At 45.9% G+C, this 20,010-nt stretch overlaps 1 protein-coding gene across 1 annotated transcript in view; it reads left to right on the forward strand.

The window, feature by feature from the left end:
* VASP (vasodilator stimulated phosphoprotein) overlaps positions 1–20,010 on the forward strand; it is a 1,088,669-nt gene that overhangs the window by 449,831 nt on the left and 618,828 nt on the right. The window contains exons 6-8 of the mRNA XM_085625566.1: positions 205–482; positions 3,961–4,085; positions 4,723–4,789. Coding sequence (XP_085481692.1) covers positions 205–482; positions 3,961–4,085; positions 4,723–4,789 — 470 coding nt within the window. The remainder of the gene's footprint in view (positions 1–204; positions 483–3,960; positions 4,086–4,722; positions 4,790–20,010) is intronic.

Below are 20,010 nucleotides of genomic sequence, written 5' to 3' on the forward strand. Positions count from 1 at the left end.
TGCTACATATTCTAACAGTTAAACTCTTGTTGGCAAGATGTCCTTTTCTCCTATAGCATGTTGCCTGAAAAGTTCAAGGGTGTTATTTCTTCATTCTCCTGTGTTACTCTTTTGATTTGACAGATTCTGAGAACATGATGCTGCTGTTCTTGTTTTGCTTTTGGCTTTGCTTCCCACTGTAATCCTCCTCAATCTCCTTTTTAGGTACTTCAGTAGTTCCAGCATCTGGTGGCCCTCCACTGCCACCAGGCCCTCCTCCTGCACCCGGGCCTCCACCACCACCTGGTCCACCACCTCTTTCTGGGGGTCCTCCTGTTCCGCCTGCAGGCCCTCCGCCTCCCCCGGGGGGGCCACCACCAGCAGCCAGTGGATTTCCTCCTCCTGCTCCCCCTCTTCCAGTTGTGCAGGGATCTGGGGAGAGTGTGAGTGGCGGAGGCCTTGCTGCAGCCCTTGCAGGAGCAAAACTAAGGAAAGTCGTGAAGGTGAGTTTGTAAATTAAAGGGGTTGGGAAGAGTTAGAATAAAATAATGGATACTTAATTACTGAAAAAACAGGCTAAATATGGCCAAACAGTTATGTTACCTGTGGAGTGTAAGGTGGTCTTGGTTCACCCTAGAGTTAAAAGTGAACCCAATTATTGTGTTGCAAATTGTTTTGCGGCTAATATTTCCTGCTGTTTGTCCCTCTTGATAGATGAGAGACTTCTAGCCATAGATCCCTTACCTTAGAATATTCCCCAAGAGTCAGACAGGATACAGAAAAAAGGCCGAGCAGTACCCCTGCGTGCTGGTAGATTGCATCATTGAGCTCTGCTTCGGCATCGTCTGTGTGGAAGTGACAAGCATGATTCCTATATAAGCACCAGCCCAGCGTTCTGACATCAGTTCCGTGCCAGTCTGAGCAGATCCAGAGATCGCTACCCAAAGTCATGTTTTGCCTGACTTTTTCAATGATTCTTTCTCAAAGATTTTATGAGATTTTCATTTTCTAGTGTATTAGGGTTATCCCCTGAAAAGAACAACATGCTTTCAACCATGTGGGACCAGTCACAGGCAGATGTCTGTGACAGACCCTCATTTTGTTTGTTTATGGTGCTTGGAGAGGGTCCACGACTCCAAGACCTGCTAGGTCTGCCACGCAGTAAATCAGAAGGCACTGAGTGAACGGTCCCTGAAGCTCCTCGCCACTAGAGGCTGGACGACCCTGTGGCATGTTTGATCCTGGTAGCAAAGAATGTCCGGGATCACTTGCGGAGCCACTTGCGATGATCATCATCACAATCAAAGTCCTCATGTAAATCCAAAAGAAGATGAAGTCAAAGAAGTCTACTTCCCCGCGCCAGTTCTAGTCTTCAGACCAGATGAGGGAGATTCTGCACTGTAGGCCTCACTCCGTGGTGAAGCCTGTACCAGGGTCTGCTCTGTGCCTTTGAGATTTTCCCGGAACCGGAGTGACCACTGCCCGCTCAAGGAGTTTTAAGGGGCCAAGCACCGCATATTTGGGCAGCCTGACCCCAGCGCCAGGCCCCTTGGATCTGGAGCGGCGCCGCTTGCGAGACCGCGACCTTCATCGATGCCCGCTCCAGTGCCATTGCTCCTGGCACCGCTGACACCCTCATGGTGGTGCAGGCCCCATTGTCATATCATACCTGACTCCGACACGGAGTCGTATCGGCGTCGTCTGACGCTGACTCCAGCGCCGACCATTACTATGTTTTCCGAACCGGAGCCAATACCTTTTTACTTTCACCGACCTGGAGAGGATGACAATTGGGAAGGGCCCGAGGACCCTAATGGTTAGCGCCTTTCCCTTGATGAACCAGAGGAAACCTGGTACAAGGAACTGGTGGTTGGAGTGGCTTGGACATCTCACCAAACTCTGGCTTGATCTCTCCTCCTACTGTGGCTGTGGAAGAGGGTGCCTCATTTGCAGTGGTGGTGTTGAGGGTAGCTCAAGTCTTGGACCTTTAGTTGCCCATAGTGGCAGTCAAGACATACATCTTGTTAGAGGTGCTTTGGTAAGAGGATTCTCTCCTTTGCCAGCCTAACACTGCAGTCCGTGAACACTGCATGCCTTTTGGGCTGACAGCCCCACACTCTGTGGGTTTCGGTTGTGCAAGTACTGCCTACGGTCTTGTATGAGCCTTGAGCCATACTCTTCCAAGTTACTGCTGATTGCTGAGATGCAGCAAAGGTCACAATCAGATGTGGGCTTCACACAAGTTTGTGGCATGGTGTGCACACAAGGATATTAATCCTCTTTCTGCGCCTTTATCCCAGGTTTTTATTGTTTGTTCTTTCTCTGGCGCAGCAGTGCTCTGCTCTGGGCACTGTTAAAGGTTACTTTCTGCCGTTTTGGCATTTTTGCAGTAGCCAGGCTAACAATCTTTGTTCAAGTCACCTGTTGTGACTAGATTCCTCTAAGGTCTCCAACACGTTTACTCCCAGGCCATTCATCATGCCCCAATGGGATCCCGACCTGGTCTTGACTTTTCTTATGTGGTAGCCTTTCAGTACAACGGCCCACTTCACCTGATTACCATCAATACAGCTTTTCTAGTAGCCATAACATCGGTTAGGAGTGTCTGCGAACTGTAGGTACTATCTGTACACCCTCCATATACCACCTTTTACCCAGGTGAGTTGTTTTTCAGGACCCATGCTTCCTCTCTTCAGAAGTTTGTTACACCTTTTCATGTAGGTCAGAACATCACCTTGCCTACATTCTTTGCTCCCCTTCACCCTTCTAAAGAATAGAAGAGACTCCATCGCCTGGACCCAAATAGTGCATTGTTGGAATGGAATGGCATTCTTGTTCTCCCTAGATAGCATAAGAGAGTTCTGGGTGGATGATCAACTCTTTGTAAGGTATGTCTGGGCTAAGGAAGGGAAGGCTGTGCAGAAAAGGACCATCTCATGATGGATAGTTCTCTGCTTAGAGATCTGCTACGCATTGGCCAAAAAGCAACCCTCTGAGGGCTGACATGCTAATTCTACCAGAGCCAAGGCTGTTACCACTGCGTTAGCATGTGGAGTTCTTGTCCTGGACATCTGTCAGGCTGCAATGTGGGCGTCCTTGCACACATTCTCCAAATAGTACTGCTAGGATGATCTGGTCCCTCGTGGCAGGCACTTTGCCTGTTCAGTCCTGCAAGACTTCTTGAGTTATCTGTTTCGCAGTCTCACCTCCAGGGAGGTATTTCTTGGCTATCTAAGGGAAGGACTCTACGTCTAGAAGTCTCCATCAGATGAACAAGTTATTTACTTTAGATAATGCCTTATCTGGTAGAGACTAACTGCAAATTCCTTATTGACCCTTCCATCTGCCTCGCTCGGGAAACTGATTTCGTAGCATGACCCTTCTTAGGGCCTTAGCAATAGACACCAGTGTGTCAGCATTCTTCATGGCTGCTTCTGGGATTTAAAGTCGTGAAATGAAACTGACATTACAGCGCTGGGGTGGCGCCTAAATAAGCACCTTGCACGTCACCTCTGGCGCAGTTCACACACAGCTGAAAGGCTCCACCTACCGGCACTCAGGTGTACTGTTTGAAACTTTCCAGATCCATACTGACACCTGAGGAATATTCTAAGGTAAGGAATCTGCGGCTTCCTAGAGTCTCTACCAGATAAGACATTACCGAAGGCATGTATCTTGTTTGTTAATGTTAAGTTACAATCAGTTATATTGCAGGCTTATGCATTGTGTACAGCCTCATAGTGGATGGCCTTTCTGTATGTTTCTGGAATTTCTCATTAACTTAAATCCTAGTGGTGTGGTGTCAGTGTATTTGGTTGCTGAGGATAGGTCTGTTGAATGTATTGTTTAGACGAGTCAACTTGTTTGAATATGATTTGTACATCTTCTTTGTAGCTTCGGTTATCTAAAAGTGTGATGTATCGTTCCACTGTAACTGACCCCTGATTTTTTTTTTTTCTATTCCTCCTACTCTCACTATAGCAAGAAGAGAATGCCTCAGCATTGATCAGTCCTGTCACAGCTGCCAAAGCTGATGGCAGTCGAACCAGCAGTGCAGGTGGGGGCGGGGGCCTAATGCAAGAAATGAATGCAATGTTGGCAAGAAGGTAAAGATCAATTTTTCATTCAACCTCCTATCCCCATCACAGACTGACAGCCCGGAGCATACATACTCATGCACCGCTCTCTCAACCCGAGAACGTTAGTCACAAAAGCTTTCTTATACCTCACACTCACAGCCTCATATTCGCAACCTTGCCCACACTGTCCCGTATTGAAGACTCAAAGCCCCAGAATCACAACACCATGGCAGATACTTGTAGTCACTCTTAAAATCAACTGCTCATAACCTCATGCTTACAGCACCACATACTCCGCCATCAACCCCAGTCTCCCCCTAGCCTCCTTCATTTTCTTTCCTATTTTTGTCACCACCAATACCCTCTCTCCTTCCTCCATTAGCATTTCTCAAACATTCATGCATACATCTCGTCTTTTGCAACCATTTATTTGCCTAACTGTTGCTTGTCCTGCATTACCGTTTCTCTGTTCTCGTCACACCTTAGCCATAGCCATGTTTCTCATTCACTTCTGCCTCCTTTCATCTATTGTCTAATAACTTCATGATCATCTAAGTTTCCTACCCTATTCTCATCGCTGTTCTCCCTCACAACATCTGTAGTATTTTGTTTGTTGCACTGTGTGATCAGGATGTTTTCAGAATCAGTGTCCTGCATTTTACAGGAAGAAGCTGACCCAACTTGGTGACAAACCTGCCCCAAAAAAAGAAAAAGAGGAGCCGACTGGCAATGTGAGTTTTTACTTGTAATTATTGACACACACCTCCACCCTGACTCATATTTTTATCAATTCCTCTAAATAGCTTTGTGACAAAGGCTGCTTGATATACTAAAGACATAAGAATCAACCCTCACTCACCAACCCCATGCAGTGGTATTTTCAGGATATACTTACATTTTCTAAATTTGAGACAAGCTCACTTGTATTTCACTCATTCATACATCTTTGAAATTTGTCATAGCTGTACCTTAAAGATTTTCAAAGTTGTGAAAGAATGCCATATACCTTATATGTGCATAAATTAATCTGCTCTGTTACAATGACATCACCTAGTTTCTCATACAGTTAATATAAAACCGTGTCCACTAGTCAAACTATTTGAATAACAAAAAAGGTAATTAAAATGGTCTTGTCACAGTAAGGTGTCAATTCACTGCTCCCAAGTTTCAGTTAAAACTATCAAGTCTAATTCTGTAACTAAACTCCTGTCATATTATGTGGAGTTGGTGGCCCTTGCGCTGCATTAAAGTGGTGAGTGGGAAATGAAAAAAGAAGTAATGTCAGGTTGCAATCCAGAATGTGTTTTTTGCATACCCTCTAGCTTGCATCCTGACCTTCATTCAGTTTGCGCTGCAACTGATATACTGATCAGTCTCAGCGCAAAATAGCAACTTACGGAAGGTTTTATGAACCTGTGTCTCATTCATATGTATGAGGCAGGAACCCTTTTGGCAACCTCTGCAAATGCAGGCATCAAGTACTGTGGGGTACAGAATACCTCCATCCCTGCATTCCCTGAATGGCAAAAAACCCATAAAAGGTTTAAAAAATAAAAGGTAGCATTCAGGGAATGGCATTGGGGAAAAATGCATTAACAGCCCCCTTGCCCTTGCAATTATCCTCAATATTGGCACCCACCAGTCACAAAGTGAAGGCTCTCACAAAAGGACAGTTAGACTTAGCAAATCTCTTAATATCATAGAATTGCATTTCTAAGCAATTAATGTATTGAACAGACTCGCTAACTAAATAAGGATGCCCATTGCAAGTCCCCTTTCCTTTGCAAGTTGGTATGGAATCGCAAAAAGCTCTCAGCAAGTCGGAAAAACTTTTCAGACTTGGAATGTGTCTTTAGTACATTGCAGCACATTGCTTTGTGGTTGCGAAACATTAGTTTTGCGAATTGCCAGCTTTGCGACTGCAAAGGACATAGTGCATCAGGCCAAAGGGACATGAACAAGTGGCAAGAGTAAGCTCTAAGAACAGGAGATTGAGGGGGGCAGGTGGGAGGACAGGGGAGACATGATTGTCAGTTCAAACTTGTCCTGTCGGATAGCGGTTAGCTTAGGTCACAAAGGTGTGAGTCAGACCAGCAACTTAAAAACAAACTCCCTCCTCTCAAACAAAAAAAATCTTGCTAAGGCTGGTGCAGATGTTCTGGGATGTGTTTAGACCTCGTGATGGACATCGGCTGTTCAAAGCTTCTAAACATGAGTTTTGCAGTGGTTTCCAGCTAATTTTCCCTGCCACCATGTGATACTAGCTCCTCACCATATGATATACCACTGCTGGTGTACTGGTATTAATCCACGCAATTTCTGAAACCTGACATTAGGGAATTCTAGCTTGAGAATTTCAGAGCTGGAATTTCAATTCAAATTTGCATCCCATTTGCCAATGAATCGTTTGGGTCAAACCATCCTCTACTACCAAAGTATGTCAGTGCTTTCTACGAACAAAGAGCTGATAGGACTGATTGGTCCACGTGAGTCCCAAAGAAAAAGGGTCCTAGGCAAATAAAGGAAACTCTACCCAAGAAAACCCACTCGGGTCAAGATTCAAAGTCCAAACCATGAAGGTGTATTTAAAAATCATTAGAGAATACAAAAAGATTAGCTAGTCAAATCAAATCAGCACCAATATATCACAAGTTAAGAGAAATCATCACTAAACTCTACAGTGCTCTACAAGAAATCATTTGTGCATTTTTGTTTCTTCTTAATTTCTTCCAAGATCTTTAGCTCATCAAACATCTTGGTTTTGATGTTATCCATCTCAATTTCTTAACTCTTTCTCTTCCTTTTTTCCATTTTCTCTTCACACCCACGTTTTAAATTTCTATAACCAAACAACTTCAGAAAGCTTGAATCAAAGTTTTAAGTTTAAATTAAAGAACTAGACCAATTATACGAAGAAGAATTAAGATTTTTAGGATTAGTATTTGTCTAATTATAGTTCCACCCACAGAACCAAGTCTTTATTCCGTTTTCAATCTTGTTAAACCATGAACCAATTGCTTCCCAAACACCTAAATCTTCCAGAATTGTAGCTTCATGCAAAATATTTATCCTGTTAATATAATGTATAATAAGCATGCTATTATCAGGCACAGACATACAATACAGTTGAACCTTCTAGGCACGGCACACACCACCTTCTTTCATGAGCAAACTATCCTGTGCAGGCGGATTCTGTATTTCCATTGCACGGGTGGCAATCATATCTTCATTAATTTTAGTTAATGCACCTGCAGCGTTGGCAGTCAGTCGATCTACAAAATTAGACAAACTTTCCAATTTTCACATCATTCAAAGCTACACCAGGAGGAGGGATCAACACACCAAATGTATCCATTAACACTTTACCATAACCACATTTCCCTTGTTTCACTCAACCCATTCACTTCACTCACATAATACGCTCGCAGAAAGACTAAAGCCAGGTAGCAAGAGCCAGCCCAGTTACTTGGAATGTAAAAATATTCGGTTTTGCCTCAGCCATCATACATTCCTCTAAATATGGGACCACAACCCAGCATGTAATGTCTATCTACTTTATAAGTATAATTAAACTTACTCATTCCAGTAAATTCTGAGGTTTCCCAGTCATCCTGTTTCTCACACATCATACAAATAACCTCTCTTCGCTTGATTAATTCTGTTATGTTATGTAGAGTACAATATCCAACTGCATGGCTATCCTGATGTTGAGTAGGTGTGTCTACGTCTAGGGCGTAGTGGGACTACTCCAAAAGCCAGGTCTTATGCGTCTAGCAAAAATCAAGAAGTGAGGGGGAGGTTCTTATGTGTAGTGGCAGGTTGTTCCACTCGAAGTAGGAGAAGGCTCGACCACCTGATCTGGTTTCCGAATGTGTGTGATTTGTAGAAAGTAGGAGTCCGGACGAGCAGAGGTTTCTGAAAGGTTTGTGAAAGCAGATGCAACTGTTGAGGTATGCGGGGTCAGTGCTATGTAGTGCCTTGAAAGTATGGGTGAGGAGTTTGAATTCTGCTGGTTTGTGAATGGAAAGCCAGTGAAGCTCTTTCAGGTGTGATGCGAGTGTGGCGTTTGAGGTTTAGAGTGATTGTGACTGCCGAGTTCTGAATGTTCTTCAGCCTTCTGGTGAGTCTTTTGTTGATCCTGGCACAGAGGGTATTGCCAAAGTCTAAGTTGCTTGTGACCAAGGGCATGTATGACCTTTTCCAGGTGCTGATTGAGAGCCATTTGAAAATCTTCCTTAGCATCTTCAGGTGTGGAAGCACTAGGTGTTGACAGCATTGACTTGGGAGGTCATTTTGAGTTTGTAGTCTATGATGATCCAGTGATTCTTGGCGTGAGTGGCGGGCATTGGTCCTAGTTCTGTTGGCCACCAGGTGGAGTCCCACAGTGATGTACTCTTCCCAAAGATGACCATTTTGGTCTTGTCGGTGTTCAGCTTTAGACATTTGCCCTTCACCCAGTGGGCGATTTCAGTCATGCTGGTAATGAACTTGATCCAGGTAGTGGGTGTCTTGTCTGTGAGGGAGAGAAGGAGTTGCTGTAATGACAAACTTTAGATCTCCCCTGGACCAAGGAATGTACCGTCACTTTCCCAGGGCGACAATATCAGTTCCAAACTTATGGAATATAACATGTACACAGCACTTCCTAAGGTGGGCAAACTTTCAACACTCCCCCAAAGGCAATGCAAGAAAACAATAATTTGCGCATCACTTGTGAGGAGTAGCGCCAAATTCCTATAACACAATTACCTGCTAGAAGGGAATTCACCCATCCTTCTACAACAGAATACTTGGCCAAGAAGAGTCCACACCTCCTGCTACAAGGAAAAGACGAATTGGTATATCTGGGATGTATTTATTAGTAAATAGCATCACACAGTAAGCCAAATGCACCTAACATAGCAGACTCTAACATATCAATAGTATGATTGAAACCCAATCAAGGCAAATATATATATTTAGAAATATATATGTATGGATATAAGAATCAGAAAATAAGGAGAGAATCAGTAAAGAATCAAGAGACAGTTAGTAGCAGAGACACCTCACCTAATGCTCCATCAGTTGCCTGTCGTCGATATATGCGAGGATGTTGATGTGGTGAGAGCAGATAATGCTAGCTAGAGGGATCATGTATGTTTTGAAGGGGGTCAGGCTCAGGTAGGGTTCTTACAGAACTCCGTAAATGAGCTCGCAGGCGTCTGAAGTGTACGGTGCCGGGCTTATTGACAGGGTCTTTCCAGTCAGAAAGATACAGAATCATCAGAGTGTGTGTCCTTTGATTCTGATGTTGTGTAGGCATTGGATGGGGTGGGAGACTGTGTCAAGCGCTGCGGAGAGGGCCCCTGTTTCTCCTCTGCCCATAATCATGCAGATGTCATGCTTCGAGTCGGGGGTGGTTGTGGCAATTCCAGGTGCTGATGCAGGGCTCAGCCAGGTTTGTTTGAGTAAATGTAGGTTGGGTTATTGGCGTGCAGCAGGTCCTAGATCTCTGTGTGTTTGGCGAGCGGGTGTTGAGGAGCATATATGCGCATGTGGAGTGTCGTATGATGGGAATTCAGCATCAATCGATAGCCTGTCAGATCAATGGCTCTCTCTTCTAATGCGATCTTACTCCTATATGGCCATTCAAGTGCTGTTTACTTCTTGTTTGGCACTCTTACTCTTGCTGATCTTCTGATCTCTGAACTCCAAGGATCTTCATCACTCAGATCTATTACTGTTTTCAACTCTCTTCTTCCTTCTCTCACACCTTCGGACCAATCAGTGCGATTGAAGGTTTTATCGTCAGTCTTTATCTTCAGTGATATTTGTTTCATTTTCATTTTTACCTTTCTCATGATTTATACAACTTGCAACTGGCACACCTTGAACTGTTCTTGAGGTGTTGGGGGTTTGAGTTTTTTAGACTTGATTTTCTTGTTGTTCTCTTTGTACTCTCTGTTTACCCCGTTCTGGATCACATAGAGAACTCAAGCATGAGTCTGTGAATAAGTGGTTAGTGTCAGCACTTGGTCATCTACAGTCATCACTCTCTGCATTTACTTCCCTTCTTCACTGTGGCAATCCTTCACATTTTACAGCAGTGTTAGTTACCAGAATTACGTAGTAGGGCCCCTTGCATCTGGGCTCCAGACGGGACTTACGATCATGCTGCTTCACCACAGCCCTATCTGTAGGCTCTAGGTCATGCTAGGGTTCTTCACTTAGTGAAAGTGATGCCAAATTCACTTGGTGAGAGATAGTGTTATCGATCAGCCTCTACAGTAATCCAGAGCCCGATCACCAGCAATATTTACAAGTGCAGCTGATGAAATGCCAAGAATTCTCATAACTCTGCCTATGAGAACTTTGTGAGGAGACAATCCTGTAGCTTTACTGGGTGTGCTCCTTGTGTTTAACAACTCTAGTGGAAGAGCATCTGGGCACACTTTTGCTAGATTTGCTTTCAGAGTACCATTTGTTCTCTCCACAGTTCCTGTTGCCTCTGGGTGATATCCAGAATGGTATTTCTGCGCACCTTAAGTGTCATTCAAACAATCATTAATCTTTGTTTTTTTAAAGTGTTATACTCTTTTATGAGTCTAAAGGGAATGGCGAATCATCAGGCCCCTCAATAAGAGCTGAGCTACTGTGAAGGCATCACACTTTCTGGGTAGACTTCTACCAACTTGCTGAACAAGCAGACAATTGCAAAACAAATACTCTAGATTGTTACAGAGCATTTGTGTAAAGTCTGTCTGTAATTTTGTAAAAGGTCCCTCTGACTTATATATGCGACTCATAGTGAGGTTTGTATTCTTACCTATATTTAACTGTTGGCAAGTTTACATCTTTGTCATAAATTCTCTGCAATTGTTCTAAAATGAGGATTAAACCAATAATTCTTAAATGTTGTAACTAATGCATCTCTCTCAACATGTGTGGGTCTGTGAAGATATCTTGCCATGTTCAGCAATGTGCAATCAGTTCAAACAAGCGCCCCATCTGAATACAACTACAACTCATTTACACCTTTTGAATGATTTGCTTGTTACCATCCTATTCATCATCTGGTACCTCGTTTTGTAACTCTCTCAATTCTGCAAGTGACTTAATTAACATAGATACAAATCTATAAACTTTTTTGTCTCACATTCCATTCCATTTATTTCCAGTGCACCAGATGCAAGACCGCAATATTTTGGAACTTAGTCTGCAAAGTTATTTGCTGCTGATAGATGCCATCTCCACTCTTGTGGGCAGCACATTTTACAATTGTGACTTCCTTGGGAATCTGTAGGGCTTGTTAAAAATCCAGCATTTGTGAACCACTTCCTCTTGGGTACCAGAGAATGTCAAGAAGCCCTTTCTGACCACAATTGGCCAAAGTCCTGGACCACGGCAAAACCATACCGGGCATCAGTATAGATTGTAACATTCAACCCATTGGCTTTGTAGCAAGCTCTTATAGTTATAATCAATTCGAACCCTTGTGCTGAAGTTACATTACACAAGTAGGATGCTTCTACAATCTATGCTATTGTACAGACTGCATATGCTCCTCAAAGAACTCCATAATGGTCTCTCAGACAAGAACGCCAACAACTAAAATCATGTCAACATAATTCAGTCATATCACTACAATCATGGTCCGTTTTCTCTGTTTAATAATAAGCTTCTTCTCTAGACAATGGCATAATTGTTGCAAGATTTAAAAAATTGCAGCATTTGATCGAAAACATTTCTGCTGCAAGTATAATTTACTCATATTTGGTGAATCAACTGCTTCTAGGAAGATGAGTTTGAGTATGAGTTAGCAATGCCTCAACTAAATGAGAAACCAGCACAATTAGTATCTGTCCCATCACAGTTGTCTCACTATAAGAAATTGCAAGAGAATTGGCAGCAACAATTCACATGTTTCCTGTAAGCGAAGTGAGCACTGCATCTAATGCAGCTGTAAGAAAAGCACCTGGCCACTCCCAGCCCTCCCAAACACCCATTATTCGGTTTAAGAACTGAAAATGCACACCCTTCTTTCTCATGGAATGTTAAATAAAAATATGTTGTGTAATTTGGTGTTCCTAGAACAGGGGCACTATACAAGCTATGTTTGAGCCCCAGGAATATCTGCAATTATTCATTGGCACTGATAGCTCATATCACTGTGTGTTAGCCTTTGTAAAGATTTTGCAATCAGGGAAACGTTTGGAATCCCTTGACAGTAGCCAACTTTCCCATCATCACTTTTCTCAGTATTATTTGTGGGGGTCATTTTCAGAATCACAGAAATGAGTTCTTTGGACACCTTCCTCACTCCATTCTCAATCTGAAGTCCTAAATAAACCACTTCTTCCTGACAGTACTTCAATTTAGCAGGGGATAGTTTATGCCCATTTTCAGCTAAGTAGTTCAGGAATGCAATTGTGTAAAGTCTATAGCCCAGTATAGTTTTAGCTGTGACCAACAGGTCCTCAATGTACTGAACTAGTACTGAATCCCAGGGTTGAGTTTGACTTTCCAGACTTTAGGATTTGAGAGAAGATTGAAGGACTTTCCGGATAGCCCTCTGGGATTCTACACCACACCATAACTCTATTGCAGAATCTGAATGCAAAGAGATACTGACTATCTTCGTGAAGAAGAATTGAGAAAATGCTTGACATAAATCAGTGAATGTAAACTACTAGTCATCTACCGGAATTCTGGATCATTATTACTGTAGGAGTTGGTACCACAGGACAACAAGGAGTCACAGTATTGTAATTTATTTTTCCCAGGACTTGTACTACCTCCATTTTCCGCTAGGTTTCTTTAATCCCATGATCGGAGAGTTACATAGGCTCCCCAACACTGTTATAACTCCCTGCTCAATCTTTTTATCAATGACAGGGTGCGATCGCCTACTCTGCTTCTCAAGTAGGCTTGTACTGAGGAGTATGGGTATACATTACCTTCAGTTTCACTGTAATCTTTACTGGATCTGCATTTCTAAATCACCCAATTTATTTTCCTGAAACATCTCAAGCCTCCTTGATCACAGTATGTTTAAAAATCTGGAGGAACATTTTATCATGACTCGTGAGTTTTTATTTTAAAAACAGAGTCCTCATCATTTGTCTGAATTGCAGCACCATCTGCTGTACACTAAATCATGTAATTAAAGAAGTAAATCATGCCCTAACAAATTAACTAGATTTGTTTCACTGATTATGAACTTATGATTATCTGAGATTGGACACATTTTTACTGGGACGTTAGCTGACAACTTATTAGTTGTTGGTCCAGATACCTACTACTTGGACTTCTTTTCCTGAAAGGGGTAGTTTGGGAACCTCCAACAGTCTAGCTATGGAGTGGATTTCACCAGTATCCGTTAAAAATTATACTGGATGGCCATTCACCTGTCCTTCCACAAAAATGTTTTTCTTGTGTACCTATAGGTCTGCATCCAGCATGCAGTCCTCCAGTCCTTCTCCCACCTCCGGTACTGCCATTGTACCCGACTCTGCCCTACAGTAAATTTGTGTGAACCTGAAATTTGTGAAGAATTCCCATTGATCACTGAAATGTAGAATTTTGTTAAATAACTTGCTTATTATTCTGCTATTGCATAAAAGGAGCCACTGGTATATTCCCATTGAATTGTCTTGGATTCCATATATTCCGCACACAAGCTGGTAGGGCTGGAGAGTTGACTGCATCTTCTCATTTTGGGAACCATTTGCCACTCATTTTGAAACCTACAATATGATAGAGACTTCTAGCCGCAGGTTTCTTACCTTTGAATTTCCCCATGTGTCAGACCGAAAGCAGAGTGAGTAGGACCACAGTGCACCTGTAGGTGGTGTCTATCGACTCCACATGTCTTGGCGGCAGCATCTGCTCTGGAAGTGACGTCATGGTACCTATATAGGCGCTACCCATGCACGCTGACGTCAGTTTTTTTTTTTTTTTACACCAGCCAGCGCTGATCCATACAAGAGCTATCCCTCTGTTAATATTTGACTGGATTTATTTCTATGTTTTGTCAAGAGTTTGAGGTTTTCCTCCTAGTATGTTAGATATGTCATCTAGAAAGACAGGATTCAAGCCCTGTGGAGCCTGTCATCGTCCGATGTCGGTGATGGACCAGTATCTTATCTGCCTGTGGTGCTTGGAGCATGACCATGACCCAAAGTCATGCTCTGACTGCCGCTCCATGAATCCAAAAGCTATTAGGGAGTGGTCCCTAAAGCTTATGGCGGCCCGGCATGTGACTCCACACAAATCGAGGTCCCAGTCGAGAGGAAAGTTCCATGTCTGGTCACTGAGCCCGAAGTGGTTATCGTCCTACTCCACGTCATCAGGACACTCAGTTAAGTTGAGACACATGAAAAAGAGCAAGAAGTTAAAGCGGTCTTTGACTTCTCCTCCTCCGTCGGCTGACGTGACGAGGGAGTGTTGGTATTCAAGGCCTGCTTCTTCGGAGCCTGTGTCGACTCCGTACCACCCCAGACGTTCCGGTAGCTGGAGGGACCCCGCCCAGCTGAAAATTCTATGAGGCTATGTGCCTCATCTTTGGGCGGCCCTACCCCCTCCAGCGTCCCTTTTGGCCCCACTGGGTCAGAGGGAGTCCCATCTGGTTCCATGCTGGTAGCTCCAGTGGAACCCCAGGGATCCATTCTTGGATCAGGCCGGCACCGGTCATACTATCTCGACCTTTCCCGGCGCCTGCACCGGACGCCTATGCTCCCAGCGATATCCCCATTATGATCCCCGACTCCAACACGGAGCTGCATGGACGTTGCTGACTCCAGTGCTGGTAGGAGCTTTGCCTCCTAGACTGGACCCTAAGCCCTATTCCCCTGAGCTAGGCCTCTGGAAAGAATGGAAGGGGTCACTGGACCCTGTAGAATACCAGCCCTATGAAAAAGACCCAAATAAGGACTGGTGTGAGGAACTGGGTGAAGCCAGTGGACTGGATACTTTTTCAGTTACTGGTATGTTTTCTCCCCCTAATTGACTACGGAGGAGGGAGCCTCATATGCCATGGCGGTGCGGAGGGCGGCTTAGGTCCTTGACCTTCAGTTGCCCTTGGTGGCAGATTTTTTCTTCCACCAGCCCAGCATTGCGATCTGTGAACACCGCATGCCTTTTGAGCTGTTAATCCCACACTCTGTGCAAGTGCTGCCACAGGTCCCGGAGGAGGCCTGGGCTGTACTCACTCAGGTTGTTGCCCATATGAGAGATGCAGCAAAGTTCATAATACGATGTGGACTGAACACAACCGACTCACTGGGGAGAGCGGTTTCATCTACTGTGTGCTTGCAGACGATGGGCTTTTCGGTGGATGTCCAGGCTTCCCTTATGGACATGCCCTTCAGTGGAACCTATCTCTTCGGAAACTAGGCAGATTCAGCTCTTGAGAGCTTTGACTCTTGGGCTACGGCCAATTCCTTGGGCCTTTCTGCTGCTCCACGTCACCTCCAATCTGCCTTTCGCAGCTATGGGAGGGGCTTCCAGGCGCGCCAGTACCCTCCCAGCCACCGAGCTGCGCATGCTCCCCAGCCTCTGTGTGGCCGAGGGCACTGTAACCACAGACCTCGTGGTTTGGGTAGCTAGTGGTTTGGTCTGTCCACCGCCCCCCCTGCAGCTGCTGCCTCCAACCCTTCCTAATCTGCCCATTTACCACCATGTGCATCCAGTTGGAAGGCAGGATTGGCTATCACCTGTCTCACTGGCAGTCCATAAAATTGGACAGGTAGGTTTTGCAGTTCGTCCGAAGGGGCTACACCCTCCCCTTCGAGACTACCCCTCTCTCCATGTCACCATCTCACGACTGGCTGACAGAGGATCATCTGTCCTTTTCCGCGAGGAAGTCATGGCTCTCTTGGCTAAGAGAGCCAAAGAGATGGTTCAGGTGCCAGACGTTGGCTGTGATTGCTATTCCTGCTACTTTCTGGTATCTAAAAAGGCAAAGGCCTTCGGCCTGTTCTAGATCTCAGTGCCATCAATTTCTTCCCCAAGAAGAAGAAATTCAAATTTGCTTGCGATGGCTCAGGTCTTGTCTGCCCTGGTCCCAGAAGACTGGATTGTAGCGTTGGACTTGCACAACACCTATTTTCACATCCCCGTCCTGCGTGCCTATCGGCGCTATCTGCGGTTTACTGTAGGCCATGAGCATTTTCAGTTCACCTTGCTCCCTTTTGACCTTACCAGTGCCCCTCAGGTGTTCACCAAGGTGATGGTGCAGCTCATCTGTGAGATCAGGGGTGCCAGACTTTCCAATATCTTGACGACTAGCTGTTGAAGGCGAGTTCGCACGAGGCTGTCTTCTCCCACCTCCAGACTACGATGAACCTCCTGAACTGGCTGGGGTTCACTATCAACATGCTGAAGTCACACCTGAGTCCCTCTCAGACGCTTCCTTTAATCGGAGCTGATCTGGACACAGTGCAGTTTCGGGCTTATCCCCTGGAGTGGCGGCGACTCCGGGATATTTAGGCTATGATACCCATGTTTCCGCCTTTATCCTGGGATTCGGTGAGACTGACTCCGAGGCTGCAGGGCCTCATGGCCTCCTGCATCCTGCTAGTGACACATGCCCGATGGCATGTGCGCACTTTGCAGTGGTACCTGAAGTTCCAGTGGGTGCAACATCAGGGGAATCTCTCCAACATGGTTTAGATTTAGGAGGGAACTGCAAAAGATTTGCAGTGGTGGCTAAGGAACCGCAACTGGGTGAGAGACAGACCCCTCTCCTTTCCCCAACCAGATCTTCCGGGTAGTGAAGAGATGCATCAATCCTGGGATGAAGCAGCAATCTGGGAGAGGTGGAGATCAGAGGACTCTGGTATCCGGTGGAATCCCGACTCCACATCAACAGGCTGGAGCTTGGAGCAATCTGACTAGCATTGAAAGCCTTTTTACTCTCCATCAAGGGACGGCTAGTGCAAGTGTTCTTGGACAACACCACTGCCATGTGGTACTGCAGCAAGCAAGGGGAAAAGGGGTCGTGGACCCTTTGTCAAGTGGCCCTGTGCCTCCTAACATGGCTGAAACAGCAGGGCATATTCCTGGTGATTCAACACCTGGCGAGCTCTCCGAGTGCCAGGGCAGACGAACTCAGCCGTCAGTGCCTAGAGGATCACAAATGGTGTCTTCTGCTGGAGGTGGCGCAGGGTCTCTTTCAGCAGTAGGGAGAGCCTTGGTTAGATCTGTTCGCCTCTGCCGAGAACCCACAATGTCAGCAGTTTTGCGTGCTGGTGTTTCCAAGGCGGCTCTCGCTCGAAGGCGCTTTTTTCATCTAAAGTAGTGCTCAGGCCTCCTGTACGGCTTTCCGCCCATAGCACTTCTGCCCAGCGTTCTCACTATCAGGAATGACTGGGCCCAAGTCATCCTTGTGGCCCTGGACTGGGCACGAAGAGTCTGGTATCTTGAGCTACTGAGCATGGCCATTGATCCTCCGATCAGGTTTCCCCTTGGGAAGGATCTTCTGTCCCAGCAGCAGGGGAGGGTTCTCCACCCAAACCTGTCTACTCTGTCTCCCCTCAATCTGTCATGTCATTCTGGCAGCCAGGTGTCCCATCAAGACCGTATTCGTCGGCCATAGGAAAAGATTTGTGACACGGTGTGCAGAAAAACATATTAATCTGCTTTCTGTCCTCTTTATGAAGTCTTGCTCTTCAATCTTTGCCTTGCCCAGCAGGGCTCTGACTCTAGGCACTCTGAAGGGCTATCTGTAGGAGAGTAGGATCTTCCTTTATGGTTACCCCCAGTATTTTTGCATGGTGTCTGTATGTTTCACCAGGACCCCATCATATGTGCTATATTTCTCAAAATGACTTTGGTAAGTACTTTGGTACCTCCACAATTGGCTACTGGTGTACCTTTGTAAGTCCCTGGTATATGTTACTAGGGTACCCAGTGCATAGGTACACCAGGGGTCTCCCGTGGGCTGCAGCATGTATTGTGCCACTCACGGGAGTCCACTTAACTCTGACTACAGGCCTGCCATTGCAGCCTGTGAGATGGTGCTTGCACTTCTTGTGTCAGATATAAATTTCCTTATATCTGATATCACTGCACGTAAAATGTATAAATTACCCCTATTGTAGGTCCTTCAGTCCTTGGTGCAGCGTGCTTGGTTATAAATGTGAGGGTGCCCCTGCGTGAACAGGAAACCCCTACAAACCCTGGAGTCGATTCTCAAGGCTTTGTAAGTGCAGTCAGGCATTTTAACACATATAGTGGACATAAGTCATTACAAGATGTCTAACTTTATAATTGCTGTGCAGAACCTGGTCATGTTTGTTATCAAACAAGTTGGAATCGTACCCCAACACTCATTCCAGTGTTGGAGGTATGATCCCATATACTGGGGAGCCCTTAGAGGAGCCCCCTGTATTCCCGGTTACAGCCTTTCAGGGTCTGCCAGCAAGCTAATGCTGCTGTCGACCACAGACACTGTTCTGCCCTCCTGCTTCTGAGCTGAGTTTGAGTAGGGGAATGTAGTGTAATAGGTTTCTAGTCACAGGGAGGTGTGTCCATCTCCCAGACAAGACTTAGTGTATTGGGGTGGGGGTACTTTCCAGCACCACCAGACTGCATTAAAGGGCACATTTGGCCTACAGCTAGGTGGAACATTAGTGGTGGCTTTAAACTACACTCCAAGAGTCCTGCTGGTGTATGTGCTCTTTATAAATTTCCCTTAGCATAACATATGGTGCCCTCCTTGCACACATTGGTTTGAGCCACTTCAGGAACCCTTGATTCCTGCTGTGGCGCGAAACAGGGCAAAGGACATGGGAGTATCCTCTCCTCTGTCCGGCTCCTTTTCTGGGAGGGACCACTGCGTCGTCCTAACCCCTTTTCTGGGGTATGTAAGGGCCTAACTGTGGGTGGGTCTTCAGATTAGCCATGGGACAAGACTCCAGCCTGAAAGCATGTCACTCTTTGACAGTCTGAACACTTGGAATTGGCCTGGAACCGAGACTGCATCAAGGAAGACTCCTGCTGCTTCTGTTCTCGCTGTTCTGCAAGTTTTCTTCGTTGTCTGTCTGTGCTTCTTCCAGGATCTGTGGGCATCAGTGACACCTGAAGTAATCTTCCTTGGAGTGAGGGAGCCACTCACCTGCATCTGCAGGCACCGCAACAAAGCTGCACAGTCTCCTGCTGCTGACGTGCCACAGACTTTGAAAGGCTCAGCAACACAGGTAGTGGTTCTGCAACTCCCTCGTAGCCTGACCTGTTCTTTCAGCAATTTTGAGACCCGTATCCCTCGTCTGAACTGCTGGGGCCAATCCACCTGTGCACAGCGTCGACTTGCTGTTGGTTTGTTGGATCTGCACTCCAGCGATCTTTGGGCTACAGGAAGCCTCAGCCTCCAGCATCTCTTCCTGTCAAGTACAGCATCCTCTGCATCGTGGGACTTCATCTTTGGCAAGCTGCTCGAGGTCTTCTTGTGACTCCTGTGCCTTTTGCCTTTGGGTCCTCCTGAGGGTTGTCTTCTGCTTCAGTAGGCTCCCTTGCTTGGTCGGGGCCTGCTCGGGCTCTCCTGCTTGTGGTGAGTCCCTTTGACCTTGCTGGTCCCAACGTTGCTCCTTCTTCGCTTTCCACACGTGTTGCAGCTGCCAAGGTTTGTTGCTGCTCCCGTCGGACATCGACCCCCTGGTTCTCGACTTCGACGTGGGACAGCTCATCATGGCTCCTGGTCATCCTCAGGATTGCCTGGTCCCCACAGCTGCAGCGACAGTCTCCGCCAGCTCTTCTGAACCATCCGACATTGGTGGGCATTGCACTTTCGTGCCTCCTGGTTACCTCTGAGTGGCATAGACTCTGACCCCTCTGCTTGCAGGTTTCTCACTTCAAGAAACCACCCTTGGATTCCACTGAACTCTTGCACAGTCTTCTCCGACAGCAGTTTTCGATGTCTCTTCGCACCTAAGCACCCGGCTTCCCTGGTGTAGTTATCCTGGGGTATGCACGG

The sequence above is a fragment of the Triturus cristatus genome, chromosome 9, assembly GCF_964204655.1.
Source record: "Triturus cristatus chromosome 9, aTriCri1.1, whole genome shotgun sequence".
NCBI classification, from domain to species: Eukaryota; Metazoa; Chordata; class Amphibia; order Caudata; family Salamandridae; genus Triturus; species Triturus cristatus.